This window comes from Neomonachus schauinslandi, chromosome 13 (genome assembly GCF_002201575.2).
Source record: "Neomonachus schauinslandi chromosome 13, ASM220157v2, whole genome shotgun sequence".
NCBI lineage: Eukaryota > Metazoa > Chordata > Mammalia > Carnivora > Phocidae > Neomonachus > Neomonachus schauinslandi.
The window spans coordinates 66,499,854-66,518,312 of NC_058415.1; the positions used below are offsets into that span (position 1 = coordinate 66,499,854).

The 18,459-nt window shown below is 42.4% G+C and overlaps 1 protein-coding gene across 1 annotated transcript; it reads right to left on the minus strand.

Moving 5' to 3' along the window:
* Positions 1-1,780: 1,780 nt before the first annotated feature.
* On the minus strand, positions 1,781-9,825 carry LOC110581391 (phospholipid-transporting ATPase ABCA1-like). The gene is made up of 6 exons (XM_021691212.2): positions 9,790-9,825; positions 8,152-8,300; positions 6,338-6,462; positions 5,198-5,296; positions 2,491-2,680; positions 1,781-1,858 (listed from the first exon to the last, which is right to left on the minus strand). Exons 2-6 carry the CDS (start codon positions 8,269-8,271, stop codon positions 1,781-1,783), a joined length of 612 nt encoding a protein of 203 aa, XP_021546887.2. The 5' UTR covers positions 8,272-8,300; positions 9,790-9,825.
* Positions 9,826-18,459: the final 8,634 nt, after the last annotated feature.

Below are 18,459 nucleotides of genomic sequence, written 5' to 3' on the forward strand. Positions count from 1 at the left end.
CTAAGATTCTGGTTATAAGAATGGTCCTATAAGCCCATTACAAAAGGTCTTTTTTTTTTTAAGATTTTTTATTTATTTGAGAGAGAAAGAGCATGAACGGGGGAGGGGCAGAGGGAGAAGGAGAAGCAGGCTCCCCCACTGAGCAGGGAGCCCAACGTGGGGCTCGATCCCAGGACCTTGGGATCATGACCTGAGCCGAAGGCAGATGCTTAACCGACTGAGCCACTCAGACGCCCCACAAAGGGTCTTGAATAAAATTCCTAATGACCTGTATTGACACTGTGTAGGAAATAAGGGAAAGAATACCTGCCATGCACCATATACAGGATATACACTTTCAAATATTAAATATACAGAGTAGCTCAGTCTTGGCCGGCCCAAGATCACTAAATACCAGGATGACTTTGTATGCAAAAGTCCTAAACGATAAGCTGCTAGGTGATGTGACTGACCTACAATGATTCCCACATACCAGCAACTCTGGGCCCACTTTCCTGACAAGTCTTGGGATAGATAAAGTACCTTGGCCAACTTCAAGTGTTTCTTTACTTGCTTAATGGAATCCTTTGACTCAGAGGAAGTGATTGAGAATTACTGGTACCCAGGGAAAAGCCACCGTACCTAAATAACAGCCTGACATAAAACATAGTATGGAACACAATACCACTCGACAGCAGATACCACATGAGTATGTATATGTTTCATTTAGTATTTCCTCTTCAAAGGAAATTCAAAGTTAGACTTTGTGAAAGTTACATCACAGCCACCTCTAATGGATTCTGGCAAACTTTTGACTCTTACAGTTCCTGCCCAGGGGGCTAATAGAAACTCCAGTGGGAAAGAGAAGGGACCTGGCCCTGATTATAGACTTTGACATCTGACACATTGAGGAAAGAGTGGTTATTTGTCTCAGATGCTCCTCTAAACTTGGTAGCTCAGTCCTGAACACGGGTCTCAAGCAAGCAGATGCAGAGCCAAAGCAAACAGTGAGGGACACTGACCACAGTAGGCTAGAGAGGGCCGGACAGACAAGCCATGGCTCTTTCTTAGCATGATGGCCACGTTAGGGGTCCCACTCTGCACTGCTCAGAGTTCTGTGGGTACTGGCTCTTGGGGAAAAGGCAAAGGAGGAAAAGTGGGAAGTAGTGACAGAGCTAAGTTTTGAGGCAGCCATATAAGGCATCTCATTTTCTAGGAGGTATGAATGGACTTTAAGGATTCCTCCTTTTCTTCTCAAGTACCACTTGCTCCTTCAAAGCCCAGAGGAACAAATGGGTTGAAAAACAAGGAAAATAGGTAGTTTTAATACCATTTCTTCAATCCCAGTCCTTGTTGGGTCCATGTAAAAAGTGAAAACTGAAAAACTGTCCTGGAATCCATACAATCCTCTGGGAATCTGATTTGGGAGAAACGTGTAACTGGGATAGGAGACTTATACTTTGAATTAAACCAATTTAAAAACCACCTTATTTAATAACATGACTGAACTAGAAGCTCTGCAAATTTAAAATAAACAAAGCACATGTGTCTTTATGGGCCACAATTGGGGCAGATAACAAAATGGGTAACAGTGACACATGTCCCTTGAATGTGGATCACAGTGTGACCAGACCCTGCCCACAGGGCCCAGGTGCTGCCATCAGCCAAACACAGAGGCCTGGTCCTTTCTGCCCTCAGCATCGGCCGTTCACTTACGCCAAGCCAAGATGTCCCCAAGGAAATTATTCTGAACTACTGAACAATAGACAGTGGAACATGATTCTTTATAGTCAAAAGGTTTTTAGGGAGCAGTATCATTGACTATGCCCAGTGACTTCTTTGGTCCATTGGAGTTATACTGATGAATAGATTCACTGTTCTGTTAAAGAGAAGTAATCAGGACTTCTTCAAGTTCTCACACCCATTTACAACTGCTTGTCCTCACCCTGCAACCCAGATGCTGATAAAGCAACAGAGGGAGATCACAAGCAAGCCTCTTTCTGAAACTGTTCTCAGAAAAAAGGCTCAGAACTGCTCCCCACACGCACAGCCTCAGAGAATGTCAGAGTCTTAAGACCCGCAGAAGTTTTATGGGCCAGCCTCCCTAATTCAGAGGTGAGTGGCCTGTCTGAGGTCACCAGCTCATCCTTGGCAGAACCAGGGAGGGAGCCGGGCCTGTCACAGTATATTCCGTGACATGACCTCAGTGGGAGAAGCCAGACTGTGCCTTCCACGGCCCACTGATCCAGAGTGTTGTGATCTGGTTTTAACTCAAACAAGTAAGTAACCGAGGCTGACTTTGCAAAGTAGACAAACAAGCTAAGACATAGGAACTTGAAGACCAAGTCCCTTCCCCTCAAAACCCACAGGCCTTTCCCTATGATAAGAATTAAGATCAAGACTGAATCAGACAACCCCCTGACAGGAGAGGTCAGCCATTCCTTCTTCCCAAGCAGAAGCTCCCAGCCCCCCTGCACCGCCATCTGCTCAGTCACTCGGAGGGTGACTCACTTGTGGAGGAGGCAACCCCCCTGCCCCCAGGGGACACACGGGCAGCATCTTCTTGATTTTGTCACTGCTACACTGGCAGGTGGGTGAGGGGTTCTCCATCATCCAGTTCCCATTTTGGAAGAGGTCCGTGATGGTCTGGGGAACGGGGGCGGTGGTCCACTCCTCCTCCCCCACCGAGCAGGGCATGTCTCTGCAAAGGGAGGGCAGCAAAGGCAGCATCACCCAAGAGGACCTGGCCTTTCCTGGCGCCTCAGGAGCACAGACCAATCAATAACAGCCACAAACATGCATCTATCCATCCCCTCACCATTTGTTTGATCTCCCCACAGACCTGTAAGCTGCAAACTCACTTTACAGTTAAGGATGAAGGAACACAAAGAGGCCCTAAATGCTCATACCAAACTCCAGTCAATCCAATCTGCCGGCATTTGGTCTCTTGCCCCTGTGTTCGCTCAGCGAATATTCACTGAGCATCTACTATGTGCCAGACACTGTTCTGCATATCTGAGAGTCTGGGGTGAACAAGACAAAGTCCCTGCCTTCTGGAGAGGAATTTGGCAATAAGCAAAGGTCACTTAGCCAAAAATAAAGCAAAATAAGAGGACATTGAATTGGGGGAAGAGGGACTACTGCCTTCTTCCAAGACAAACGATTAGAAAGGAGTCAGGAAAAGATCTGGGGAGAAAGAACACAACAAGCAAAGGCAATAGAAAGTGTAGGTACAAAGTCTCTCAGAAGAAGTGAACTTTCCATGTTTGAGGAACAGCAGGGGGACAGTGTGGCTGGAATGGGATGAGGTAGGGAGGAGAGTGATGGGAGTTGAGGGTGGAGGGAGGCAGGTGCCAGATGACTAGGGCCTGGGAAGGAGTCTGCATGTTATGCTCAATGTGCTGTAAATCTGGTGCAGGATGGCAAGATTCACTTTATGCTTTAAAATGAGCACAGAATTGGGGTTTGGAGGGGATGGGGTGAGGGTGCTCAGTACATGAAGAGCTAGGTTGTCTGCAAGCATCACAAGGCCTTGATGCCTGACTTGAGCTCTGAATCACTGTGGACCATCAACACAATGCTTGCCCTCGTGGGTCTTATCTTTTCCACCAGTAAAATAAAAGTACATAATGTCATGCTAAACAAGTCATTTCCAGCATCCCTTCCAGTTGCAAAATTCTACAATGCATAGCCACACTCTTTATGTTATTCTTGTACGTGCTAAAAATATCAAAGGAACAGATTTGTGGACTGCTCTCTAGTTCTCTCTAAAGCTCCGTGACTTGATGGAAAAGTCAAAGTAAGACATGGGGCTCACACTCCAAAACCTTCCCAAGATGATTGGCTGAGACAAAGCTCAGTGCCACAGTCAATGTCCCAGTCAAACTTCCCTCAGTTCTACTCCTTTTGGTAAAACCTAGAATGTGAATTTGGGAAAAGCTGCCAGAGTGGGGCCCCTCCGTCCCACCACCCCTCACACACACATGCAGCAGCGCTCTGCCCCAACACTGTGAATCCTCTGACGGCAGGGGCTGGACCTCTTTTGTCTCTGGAGGCTAGCCCTGAGCCCAGATCCAGCTCCCCCCACGTTGGCACTTCTCTGAGTCCACACCGCTCAGCGGGCGTATAATAAATCCACCTCATTTCATTCTTCTACCTCACCTACAAAACATGCAGGTTTGTCAAAAGTCTTGTGACTCTAGAGACGATGTCTCCATGTCCTTTTCCATAACGGTCATCTTGTTCTTTAGGAACGGACATTGGCTGCTAGGGCTTACCACCCATGAAGCAGTCAGTACCAGCAAATGCTTAGTAAATATTCAGCAGTAAGAGCTGGCAAGGACATGGTAGCTATCTGTCTAGAAATCTGCTCTGAAACCTTGCATGCCCAGGTACCAGGCTCACTGGTCTGTCACTTGCAAAGTTAGTATCTTCCATTTAAAACCTGGAATTCAAGTTAGTCCTTCTCCAATCTTCCTATGCCTTCCCACACTCTCCATAATTCCTCCGAGTCTGTGCTGTAACTGAGCCAGAACCTCATTCTACCTGAGCCTGGAACTTCGAACCTCCGTGGGTCATGGTTCGGTTCACTTGGAAACTCACCTCTCTTCATGGTCTTTATGCACAAAGACCTCCACACACACCTCCCCCCATGCCCACTTAGAGACACGTGGGTATTTCACTGCATTTATCCATACGCTACCTACTTCCTTAAAAAGGATTTTGAAGGGAAGTACAAAAATATGCAACTCCAAAAGAAGAAAAAGTCCATTTTTATACACAATAATATAGAACATCTTTTCAGGTTGGTAAAGTGAAGAAGCTGATAAGCCAAACTGCAAATTATATATAATGGCAGCCTATCTCTGCTTTTAGGTACAGGAGCTGGTAGAAAGGAAGAAGGGGAAAGCATTTGATCAGTACAAAGTGCTATTTGAATTAAATATTAATCTCTAAAGCAGTAAATAAATGTCTGCAGTGATTTTACTCCGCAGGATGATAGAAAACTCTCCTAGTCGGCTCTGTTTGTTCCTAGATTCTGGTTAGATTACTCTATCAGCTTTTTAAAAATAAAAAATGCTTCAAAGGACAAATGATACTAGTCGCAATGAGGGGCATCTATCACAGCTGATAAAGGTAATAGAGCAGACAACAAACCCGGGTGACAAGCATAAGACAACCCAGCTGTCAAGGGTCTCATAGCTCAAGGGGCACTTACGGGATTGGATTTCCTTCCATACAGCGGGTCCCGAAGCCGGGGTGTCTGGTGAGGGCATTCAAGAGTTCCTGGGTGCCCATGTCCTCAGGAGCATCATTACTGTGGGTACATGACAGCAGCCAGCTCAGCAATTCATTAAAACCAGGAATTGGGAGGTGGAATTGTTTTTCTAAACTGAACACTTCATTAGGCACTTCCGGTGTGCCAGGCGCTCATTATCAGAAATGAATAAAACACAAAACCTACCCAAAAGGAGCTGACACTGACTGCGTATTTGGGATCAAGGTAAGGGACAGCCCTCTGAGCTTGTGTAGGTTGTAATGAATGGGTGTGCGCACATGTACAAACAGCCACGCACATTTCTACACGTATTTTAATGTGCAGAAATTCATTAAGGATCGGTTTTTCAAAAATACTTTCACAGTTTTCCATGAAACCTGAACCAGACAGGAAAGAAGCATGGGGCTAGAGAAGGAAGAACCAATTCACGTACTTACGTATTTTTTGTTTTCGTTTCTTTTAAAGCTCCCCTTTTACATCACAGAGATGCTTCTCCCCATCTAAAGGTCTACAAATACTACAAGACTGAAGAAAACTTCTGTGGAAGGAAGTAGAGAAATTCCTTTGTGCTTTTGTTTGAAGCACTGGATTGTTACAGAGTAGCTGGCATCCGTGTCTAAAGAACACTCGCTTGTATCTGTGATGTAATAAACACATGAAATGTACCGTGCAGACAAACAAGAACCTGGAGGTATGATGCTGTGCCCGTGTTCGGAAGCCCTGGGATGAAGCGACAAAATTAAGACACAGCTATGAAAAGCCCAAATACTATAGCTTCCTCATAGATGTTTTGCAAGGGCAGATTATTTACGTAAAACACAGATGCCTGTTCCTGATGACTGTAGGATAAAAAGAAAGGAGCTCAAAAGTGGGAACAGAGGACGGGTCTGTCAGTGGAGATTCAATTCCCTGCTGTTCTTTGCATACGATACTAGTCTGTGTCGGGGCTTTGGAACAGCTGATAAAATCCACTCCACTGCGTGATTCTCGAGTCCACCTGCCCTTGGCCCTCAGCAGCGTCAACACCCTCAGTCTGCCTGAGCTCTCTTCTCTCCAGAGGCACAGAAAGCAAACACGTACCTGACGAACGTGTACTGTTCGTTGTACATCCAGGGCTGAAGTTCCAGGCTGGGGTACTTGCCAAAGGGGGGCACGATCAAGCTGAACACCAGGGCAATGCAGACAAACACAGCTGGTAGGACGATCTGTAACCAGGGGACAGAGGGGGAAAAGGAAGTGGCAAAACAAGGCCAAGTGACAGAAAAAGGGGCCTGGGGCAAGCCCCTAAGAGTCCAGCCAGCCTCCCCAGCCCAGCCAGCACGCAAGTGAGCACCACGGGACCCAGAACAGAGCTCCACCAAGGCATTCATGGCAGGTGGGAAGCAGCAGATCCTGCCACCGAAACCTCTTCCCTCCAGGGCATTTCTGGAGGCTGGCAGCACAAGGCCAGAGGCTATGGACACCTCGCAGTGGCACGAAGCTCAAAACTTCACAGAGTAAATAGTGGTCACATGTCAGGGGGACTCAGAACCCTGGGTCCTGCTCTCTTCCCACCGAAGACCTGAGAAAGACCACGATGAGCCATGAGCCCGGCTCAGCTCAGAGAAAGGCCGAGAGAACAAGCCCTGCACCAGGAGCCAGAAGACCCGAAGCCTGGTTCTGTCTCTACTACAAGTGTACCCATGTGAAGTCACTCCCGCTGCGGCCTCTCACTTGTAATCTACAGACCAAGACTAAGTGACCCAGTCAGATCCCACCCTCTGAAAGGGGACAGCGTCTGCTGTCACCATGGGATGGCCTCAAAACGCGTCATCACCCAATTCCTTCTTTATGGGAAAATACTCTATAACAATCATCTCATTTCATTACCATTACAACTCTATCACCAATCAACGAACAAGGGAATTGAGCTCAGAAAGACTAAGTAACTTGCCCAAGGTCACACAGCCAATAAGTGGCAGAACCAGAATTCCAACCCAGGTCTGCATGCTCCAAATTCATACTCCCTGCATTACCCACAGAGTCTGCAGGGAAGAATCTCTGCAGACACTTTCTCTATACTTCTCGATTTTATACAGCGGGATAATTTTATCCCTCCCGACCAAGCCACTTAGCATGCAAACACTGACATGCAGGCAACAGTGTAAGGAGTCTTCTCTGTTTGCCCATTTTTTTCTGACCTCTCCGGCTACCTTTCTGTCAATTTGCAGTTAAACATCACTTTAGAGAAAAGTCATGTTTCCAAGAAGTTTATATGTCAAGTGCATCTCAGCTTATGAAAACTGAATTTGCCCCGCCAATTTTCCTAAACTCTGTCCTTGTTACGCTGTCCTCTACCATAAACCTCACACACACACACACACACACACACACACACACACACACACACACAGCACGACTTAATGCCAGGCCCCATTCTAAGCACTTACTCACTTTAATCCTCATAACAACCCTATGTCTGGGCGCCTGGGTGGCTCAGTTGGTTAAGCGACTGCCTTCAGCTCAGGTCATGGGCCCGGAGTCCTGGGATCGAGTCCCACATCGGGCTCCCGGCTCAGCGGGGAGCCTGCTTCTCCCTCTGACCCTCTCCCCTCTCATGCTGTTTCTCTCTCTCTCTCTCAAATACATAAATAAATAAAATCTTTAAAAAAAAAAAATAACAACCCTATGTCATAGGCACATTATCTTCATTCTAAAGATGAGGACACGGAGGCACAGAGAAGTAACTCGCCCGCAGATGCGTGAGCGGCAGGAAGCAGGACTGGGATTGAAATACGGAAAGTCTGGCTCCAGCCTCCACCTCACAACCATGACCCTCTCCTGCCTGCACTGGTCAGGGAGCCTGCGGCCCACCCGGGGAGCCAGAGTCATTGGCCTGGAGCAGCACTTGTCACCTGAGCAAAGAATCCCTTCCGACTCCGTCTGGCAATCAGCAGCCTCTTCCACAGAAGGGCCACAAACTGCTGCTGTGTGAGCTTCCAGCCCTTCACCTGGTAGGAGCCTTTGCCATCCATCCTGCTGAGCAGGTCTGTTTCTCTGGATTCTGCAAGAAGCCAACACTGAAGGTCACCTAGTATCTGAGGCAGTCTTGACCTCACCACGCTCTTCTTTTTCCGGCTTTTCCAGCAAGACCTCAAATCAGTAAGATAAAGATGAACGATACAACAGAAAATTGGGCAATGGTAATAAAGTGAGATCTCGAAAAATGAAAACGATATGGCCTACAAAATTATGAAAAGATGAATTCACAAGAAATCAGAAATGTAAATTATTTCTCATATATAAATGAAAAAAATTATAAAGATGCTGTAAAAACAATGATGGTCAAGTAAAGCTAAAACACATTAAAAAGTGAATTAATTACTCAGCTAGTGGGTATCTGACAGCTTGTGGAAGTGAAAGTGAAAAGAAATATACTAGAGAACACTGGATAATGGGTCATTTGAAAGAGGAGCTTCATGAAAAAATATGTCATAAACTAAGTGCACGAGTGTTTTAAGCTAGAAAGTGTCTCAATTTATATGTAGGGGAAAAGCCAGCATATTTAGTAACAATCTAAAACAAGTAGCAAAAGTTCCAGAAATACTTCTCCCATAACATCTCTCTCCAACTCCAGTTGGGAGGCACAAAGATCACTCAGAGCAATAGACTTGTAAAGCCTATTTCAAGGAATAATTACATTTATTAATGAGAAGTCTAAAACGTTACTGCCACTAGAATTCACTTTTAAAATCAAAACATAAAGAAAGCCAATTAATATAGGATATCTAAAAAGGGATATAATAATATATATTAAACACAGATGTTCATGTGTTTTAGTAATGAAAGCAATTTTATAGAAACAACTTGGAAGAAATTCATACTATATTTAATACTGAGTTGCTCACAAATCTTTCCTACCACTAATTTGAAGACGACTAGCAATAAGGAGGCTGATACAGAAATATCAAGACATGTTGACAAGCTGAAGCAGTGTACAGTCTATTTTCCTTCCCATGGCATTTAACTCAATGCTCAACATACAACAGGTGCTTAACACCTGTTAAGGTGTTAATATTCACTGATATGAGTAGAAAACTTTTTAAGAAACTGAATGAAAATGGAAATTATTTTTTATTCCCAATTACTTTTAAAAATAATAATAAAAATAAAGAAAAAAAACCCATAAACACTGGTAGTAATTCACCTTGTTGGAAAAGAAACAACAGACCCAAAATGGAGTCATTTTCACCCGTAATAGCAAACCAAGACTTAATTGCAGTTTCCACCTCTCCCAGAAATGTGACCTTGAACAGTCAATCTGAAATTTCCTGATTAGCACTAGTAAGGTAATCTGCATAAAACCCCTGCTTTTCCTTTCCCCCAAAATATGACCAGGCCTGAAACAATCCTCTCTTTTCTTTTGCTAATAGCTCCCTTGCCCCACCCTCCTTCTGCCTATAAAACTATTCCATTTTGCACAACTCTTCCACGTAGCTATTTACTCAAAGAGATGCTGCCCAATTCATGAATTGTTGAATAAAGCCAATTACCTCTTCACATCTTCAAATTTCAAACTTGAATTTCTGTTAACAGCCTTTACTGAAATTTTTCTCTTCCAATACATAATCCTGTATCATGCATACAAAGAAAATGGAACTGTGAGATAACTCCATACTAAATAACTATAGCTTAAATTACAGGAACTCAAAAATTACAACAAAAATAGCACATGCTAGGTCACACTTCAATGAAGGAAAAGTAGTCTATACCACCATCTAGTGGCCTTATAAGACAGCACTAAGGTACTTAGCCAGGGATGTCACCAAAATACAGGCATCAAGGTTTACATGCAGAGCTATCGCCTTCCTTCCTACTCAGTTGGGACAGCATTGGATCGACCTCTCCTCCTTCCTTCTGCAGATCTGCATGAGCTGGACCCTTGGACAAAACCATGCAGGAACACCATCAAATGGACTATTGCCTTTGCACATGTCATATAATTTCCTCCACCCTTTACTTGATACCTATTTCTTACATAAGGTGTAAAAATGCATCTTCATACTCATCAGACCAAATGGACAGTATAAAAAATTGGTCAGAAAAAACCCATACACTGTGATTAAGGGCATAAATTTATAAGATGGTTTGGCACTGTTTAGTAAAGATGAATATGGTACATATCTTATCACCTAGCAATCCCATTCCTAGGTATATACTCTAATGCAGCGGCTCCTAACCTCTGGTACACAGATCCCCAAGGTGTCTATGGAAGAATTCAGAGGGTCTGGTAACTTAGATGGGAAAAAAAATTTCATCTTTATTGTGTTAAAAAAACACAAAAACACAGGACCAAAATGGCATCAGTTCGGTTAAGGCCCCAAGTCAGTAAACCAAGGCTTAATACCCAATTTAACTGCAGTATCAATCTTCCCCAGAAATGTAATCTTAAGTGGTCAGTCAAGAATTTTCTGACAGGTGCCACTGAGTCTGTAACATAGCCCCCTCCCACCCCCCAAGGGAAGATGAGGTAATCTGCATAAGAACGCCTGCTCTTCCACCAACCCCACCAAGAGAAAGTGACCTTGGGCGCCTGGGTGGCTCAGTTGGTTAAGCGACTGCCTTCGGCTCAGGTCATGATCCTGGAGACCCGGGATCGAGTCCCACATCAGGCTCCCTGCTCAGCGGGGAGTCTGCTTCTCCCTCTGACCCTCCCCCCTCTCATGCTCTCTCTATCTCATTCTCTCTCAAATAAATAAATAAAATCTTTAAAAAAAAAAAAAAGAGAGAAAGTGACCTTGCCGTGAAATATCCTTTCTTTTCTGTTGTTTATAATTTTCTTGCCCCACCCTCCTTCCTATAAAAACCTTCCATTTTGTATAACTCCTCAGAGCATCCCTCTACTTACTAGAGTGAGATGTTGCCCAATTCATGAATCTTTTTACATTTTACTTATTTGAGAAAGAGAGCGAACGTGTGACCAGAAGAAGGGGCAGAGGATGAGGGAGAGAGAGACTCTTCAAGCAGACTCCCCACTGAGCATGGAGCCCAACGTGGGGCTCCATCCCAGGACCCTGAAATCATGACCTGAGCCAAAATCCAAAGTTGGCTGCTTAACCGACTGAGCCACCCAGGTGCCCCATCATGAATCGTTTAATAAAGGCAACGAGATCTTCAAAATTTACTCAGCCGAATTTTCTTTTTTAACAATTGTCACCAACTTCTAACTGAAAATAAGCATTTCCTTTAAGTATGAATGTAGGCAACAAATCACAATATTATTAATGGGACCTGTGACTTTGTGACCAAAAAATATCATAGATATTGTCAAATTCCAGAGGTATTACAAATATATAAAAATTTCTTTTATGCTCATCACTAAATTAGGATAGTTGTTAAACCCAATGATAGATCCTGTTATTTAGTACCCTAATAAAGAAGTATGTCTATTTCTTTATCAAGAATTTTCTTTCAGGGGCAGGTGGCTGGCTCAGTTGGAAGAGCATGTGATTCTTGATCTCGGGAAAGTGAGTTTGAGTTCCATGTTGGAGGTAGGGATTACTTAAATAAACTTAAAAAAAATATTTTCATATTTTGATCATTCTAGCTTCATCTGTTTTCTTTGTAAACCTATGTATTTGCTAAGCATGTAAAACCTTAGGGTTGTGTTGGGGAGCAAGAATTCCTGTCCCCTTCAGGGGTTCTTCTAGCTGGACTAAGAATCAAATTGACAAGAGACAGATTAACAGGAGAAAATCAAATTTAACAGCATATGTATGGGGAATCCAAACAGATATGGAAATTCCAAAGACAGGCAAAATGAGGTATATATGTCATCCTGAATTAAGGAGAAGTGCATAGGGTTCCAGAACTTCAGAGGAAAAGAATGTAATTCACAGGGCAATAAGAAGAGCAGATGTTTGGTAATCAGCTGTTTGTCCTGCCATACAGATTGGTCACTCAGATAAAATTTATCTCTGGTAATAACCCTTATGCTGGCAAAGATCCCCAGTTTAGATTCTTCCATGTACTTAAGAGAAGGGCAAAAGTTTCTCTTGAGCCTACAGGGTTTTGATTGCCTTCAGCTCAAAATAATCTTCATGCCAAAGTGGCCAATCTTTTTTTTTTTTTTTTTAAAGATTTTTATTTATTTATTTGACAGAAAGAGACACAGTGAAAGAGGGAACACACGCAGAGGGGGAGGGATTGGGAGAGGGAGAAGCAGGCTTCCTGCTGAGCAGGGAGCCCGATGCAGGGCTCGATCCCAGGACCCTGGGATCATGACTGAGCTGAAGGCAGACGCTTAACAACTGAGCACCCAGGCGCCCCCAAAGTGGCCAATCTTGGAGTAACCTGCCCTCAGCCCCTACAGTTCCATAGGCCTACAAGATTTCCAAAGGGTTGGGGCGCCTGGGTGGCTCAGTCAGTTAAGTGTCTGCCTTCGGGCTCAGGTCATGATCCCAGCGTCCTGGGATCAAGCCCCATGTCAGGCTCCCTGCTCAGTGGGGAGCCTGCTTCTCCCTCTCCCTCTGCCCCTCCCCCTGCTCATGCTCTCTCTCTCTCTCTCTTCCCCTTGCTCTTTCTCTTTCAAATAAATAAAATTAAAAAAAAAAAAAAAAAGATTTCCAAAGGGTTCTATGGCATAAAAAAGTTTAAAAATCCCTGCCCTAGAGAAATTCTAAATATGGAAACAGGAACTATCTATTAAAAAATTCAAAACATCTTTGTTCCCAAAGATACAAAAGTAGGGATTCGAAGGGGTACGTGCACCCTGATGTTTATAGCAGCAATGTCCACAATAGCCAAACTGTGGAAAGAGCCAAAATGTCCATCGGCAGATGAATGGATAAAGAAGATGTGGTATATATATATATACAATGGAATATTATGCAGCCATCAAAAGGAATGAGATCTTGCCATTTGCAACGACATGGATGGAACTGGAGGGTCAAATATGTTGAGTGAAATAAGTCAAACAGAGAAAGACATGTATCATATGATCTCACTGATATGATGAGGAATTCTTAATTGCAGGAAACAAACTGAGGGTTGCTGGAGTGGGGGGTGGGGTGGGAGGGATGGGGTGACTGGGTGATAGACACTGGGGAGGGTATGTGCTCGGGTAAGCGCTGTGAATTGTGCAAGACTGTTGAATCTCAGATCTGTACCTCTGAAACAAATAATGCAATATATGTTAAGAAAAAAAAAAGAAGAAGAAGAAGATAGCAGGAGGGGAAGAATGAAGCGGGGGAAATCGGAGGGGTAGACGAACCATGAGAGACGATGGACTCTGAAAAACAAACTGAGGGTTCTAGAGGGGAGGGGGGTGGGAGGATGGGTTAGCCTGGTGGTGGGTATTGAGGAGGGCACATTCTGCATGGAGCACTGGGTGTTATGCACAAACAATGAATCATGGAACACTACATCTAAAACTAATGATGTAATGTATGGGGATTAACATAAGAATAAAAAAAAAATCTTTGTTCATAACATCAAATGGACAAATATATATCCATACAATGGAACAGCATATAGCAGAGAAATGTACTAATTACTATGGCTGCATCAAAATACATGATTTTCAAAAACCTATGTCAAAGCTAAGAATCAGGGGCACCTGGGTGGCTCAGATGGTTAAGCGTCTGCCTTCAGCTCAGGTCATGATCCCAGGGTCCTGGGATCGAGCCCCGCATCGGGCTCCCTGCTCAGCGGGGAGCCCGCTTCTCCCTCTCCTTCTGCTCCTCCCCTGCTTGTGCTCTCTTGCTCTCTCTGTCAAATAAATAAATAAAATCTTTGAAAAAAAAAAAGAAGCTAAGAATCAACTAACAGACAGACAAAAATAGTCTGATTCCATTTATAGAAAGTTCTAAACTAGGCAAACCAATGAAATATATTGTTTTGAGTTACACACAAATATAGTTGAATTTCAAAGAAAATGAATGCAATGATTAAAACAAAATTCTGAGTCATGGTTGTTTGAAGCAAGGAGGTTGGGGAAGGTGTCGTAGGGAGGAAAATGTGACCCGAAAGGAACATATATTGGGCCTCTAAATTACTGACAATATTTTATTTCTTTCTTGGCAGCAGGGTAATAGGCATTCAGTGTATTATTCTTTAAAGTATACTGACACATTACATTTACCTTAGGCAACCTTAGTCCACCCAATCTAAAATAACTACCCAGTTGGTCTATATCACATTAGCCTATTTTAATATTCCAGATTTATCTAGTTTTGGACTACTTGCCAGAAGTTTAAGATATACAATGATAATTTTCAACATACTTTCTGTATCTTCTAGGCAATTCAGGGATTTTTTTCAAAACAAAATGTCATATAAAAACATTTCATGTTTTTAAATGGTTTTTAGAGGCTATATTCTACCACACATATTTTAAAAATGAAAATTTTTTAAATGAACTGATTTTATAATCTGGCTTTAGACCCTGAATGTGCCACTTAGCAGCAGTGAACCTAAGAAACTTAATTCTCTCAGAACTTCACCTTGCTCACTTGGAGGTAAAGCTGAACTCACAGGGTTTTGAGGATGATTAAAACCTGTGAGTGAATAGGAGATTGTCTTAGGCACCTAGCAGCACTTACCAATAATTTCCCTCTCTAAGTAATAGCCATGAATTTTACAGTGATAATGAATCACAGATAGTGATTCACAGATAGTGATCTGTTAGTTAAGTATTTTCATCTTGGAAAATTCTCTCTACCTTTCTGCTGGCTAGATGAAGTTGATGATGGGGTGTCCATGGATGGCAAAACCACTAGGTAGAAGTCTGGATCCTTAATTCACTATGTATGGAAGAGCTGCCTGCCGACAAGGAAAACCCATTTTAGATTCTTAAGGAACAAGAAATAAAATCCTGTTGTGTCTGAGACATTATACATTTGGTATCTATTTGTTACAGCAGTTTAGCCTGTCCTATTTAATATATTCTTAAAAAGGTGAACCACATTCAGAAGTACCATATATAGCTGAAGGGGTCAGAACAAATTATTAAGTGAATGACTACCTACCAAATAGTGAGATATCCAGCCTTCTTCCCTCCTCAGTCACAGAAAACTGGCAGTAAGGAAGTTTCCACGCTTGGGGTAACTGACTAAACCTAAAAAAAATGACTATGGGTGAAAACAAATGGGAGTTTTTCCCCTCGATGAAATAACAGATAGCCTACAGAAAACCCTACAGTGAAGCCCACTATCTGACAGGCCACACCTATACTCAAAAAGCTTTCAAAAAAAATTTTTTTTGTCTCACTGAAAAATACGAGTTGATAACCAAGGATTAAAAATACAAAACTATTTTAGGAAAAACACTAGTATCATGGCAGAAAACAAATCAAATGATAATAAAACTTGAAACAATTCAGGAAGAAGACCCACAACAATAACTAAAAAATAAACACCTGTAATTAATGTCCTCTGAGATAGAAATTATGAACCCATGAAACAAAAAGAGTATATTATTTCTGATTAAAAAAAGAGAGAGAGAGAGAAATAAAGAAATATTCTGGGGAAGGGATAAAAAAGGGGCTTTGGGGAATAAATACTGTGAAAGTATAAGTTTAAACTAAATGAGTTAGAAGATAAAATTATGGTACTTTATCCCCAAAACCATAGGCCAAAAAAGTAGATACGTAAAACAGTAGAAAGAATAAAATTAGAAGATCAAGTGGAGGTACAATGTTTGATTAACAGAAGTTCCGAAGATTGAGAAGAAAATTTAAAAATCCAAGAAACAAAAAAATTTCAGGATTGAAGAGTGTCCACATTATGAGGTTACACTGAGTGAGGAACACTGTATGAAAAAAAATATCGACTCCATGGCACATGACTGTGAAATTTCAGAACACCCAGGAACAAAGAGAAAAACAAAAGTTTCCAGCGAGACTGACAGAAACAAGCAAGTCACATACAAAGAATTAGGAATCAAAATGGCATGAATTTCTTACTAGAAGGTATTATACAATGGAGCACTGCCTTTAAAAATATGAGGAAAAGTTATTTCCAATGTAGAATTTTACACCGTCCCAAAATATGCATCAAGAGGGCTGGTAGAATAAAGCATGTTTTATAGATACAAATCTCAGAAGTTTAATTCCCATGTACCCTGTCCTAAAATCAGAAGTTAAAAGAAAAAGAAACAAAATCCGGACACTAGGAAGTCCAACACAAAGCAAAGGAGATCCCAGAATTGCTACCATGCCATCTTAGAGGACTAGTCCACACTGGAGCAAGAGAACAAAGAACTCTCTAAAGATAACTCTAAAAGATGACACTGAAAAGCTGATTAATAGGTTTAATCATATTTGTTACCAAAAGATCCATCACAGCTGCTAACTCAGTAAACAAATGGGTAAGCCCTGGTACACTGCCATGGCGAATTATTCCATCCCAGAGAATTCGGAGGGGACTGGACAAATTGAAAGCATAGCTCCTGGCTGGGTTTGCCAACACTGTTGGAGAACAGTCAGATAAACTCATCACAAGAGTTTATCTGAGAAGCCAGTAACTCAAGAGATAAGGGTTTTGAAAAGAGAAGGGAGAAATTTATTGTGGGTACTGGCAGCCAGGGGAGGTGGTAAGCTCAAGACTTAACAACCGACCTCTCTGCCCCCAACATGGACACTTAACAATTTTATAAGGAGAGGTTGGTAGGAGGATACATGCAAGAGAGCAGGCAGACAGCCTGTGATCGTGGGTGAGGGTTGGTATGTGTTCAGCCCATGATCACAGGCAGAAGAAGAGGACCTGTGGGTATGGTCTTCTAGGCATCACGTTGCTATCAGGGCTTTTCCGATGTGGTGTTTGGGATGTTCTGGGTCCTTGAAAAAGAACTTCATCATGCTTCAAGAAAGTACGCTAAGAAATAAGCATAATTTTAGTTAACAGCATGAGTTAAGCAGTCTTGTCTATTTCTGGTTTTAACTGTTGGGGTCTACAGTTGAGCAAGAGGGCTCACTAACATAATGAAAGGTATATTCTGTTGGCAAAAAGTTTGGTGATTAATAAATGATAGGTATGAGGAAAATAACAGAAACAAAGCAAAGAGGGAGAGAAAAAAAGTAGTCACACTCCTATTGATTAAGATTATAGGTGTAACCCACTTAGCAGTGGCTTAAACTAGAAGACGATTTCTCATGTAAAAGAACTCCAGAGATGGGCGGTCCAGGACTCTTAGCTTGCTGTTCCATGGTGTCAGAACCTAGGCCTCTTCTCTCCTCTTGTCCCGTCTCCAGCATGTGGCCTCTACCTCATAATTCAAGAAGTCAAGCCATTACACCCATATTCCAGCATGAAGAAATAAGAAAGAAACAAAGGAGAGAACTGCTCCTCCTACACCGCTTTAGGTTCACTTATAGTAGGTTATAAATGCACTAACACATTACACTGGCCAGGACTTAGTCACACAGCTGCACCTAGATGTTTAATTTTTTAAAAAGAGAACAGCAGGGAGAATGGTAATGGGAAAGAGCTAATAGTCTCTGCTATCTCCCTTCAGTACTTCCCACTGTTCATATCCTACATTGTTTTTTTCTCAGAGTATTTATGAATCGCTGATGTATTTTTCTCTTTATTGCTTAATATTTCCCCGAACCGGTAAGTTCCAAGAAGACAGGGACTATGTCTTTTGCTCACCCCTGTACCCGTTTCTGGAAAAGTACCTGAGGCATAGAAGGAATTTAATAGTTAGAGGCCGAATGAGTGAATGAATTGTTAATTCCAGGGAGGGGGCAAAGTCTAAGAAAATAAATTGAAACATAAAGAAAGATCCAGTCCAGGCACAGATCCAGTCCAGGCATATCATTCAAAACGATGCCCATCACCCAGAAAAATTTAATCACCCCCTTTGGAATTATAATTTTAAAAAGCCTCCCTCTGAACAGATAATTCAAGTCTTTGAAGAAGGCACAACCAATGCAACCACTGGTGATATCCCTGTAATATTTCCCTATTCTTGACAGTATAAGCAGTATTATTTCAATGTATGCAATAATGTAACTATTGTGTAATTGTGAGTCTGATTATGCATTGTGTAATTGTGTTCTCTGTAATGTAATTAGTAATAAAAATGTAAACATTAATATACTGTAAATTAATAATGTGACAATTTTTAATGTACCCATATTCAGATGGGGAAGGGAAGGTTATTTTGAGGGAGTGGTATGTAAGAGACCTAAATCCTCATTTTCCAAGCAACAGATACTATCT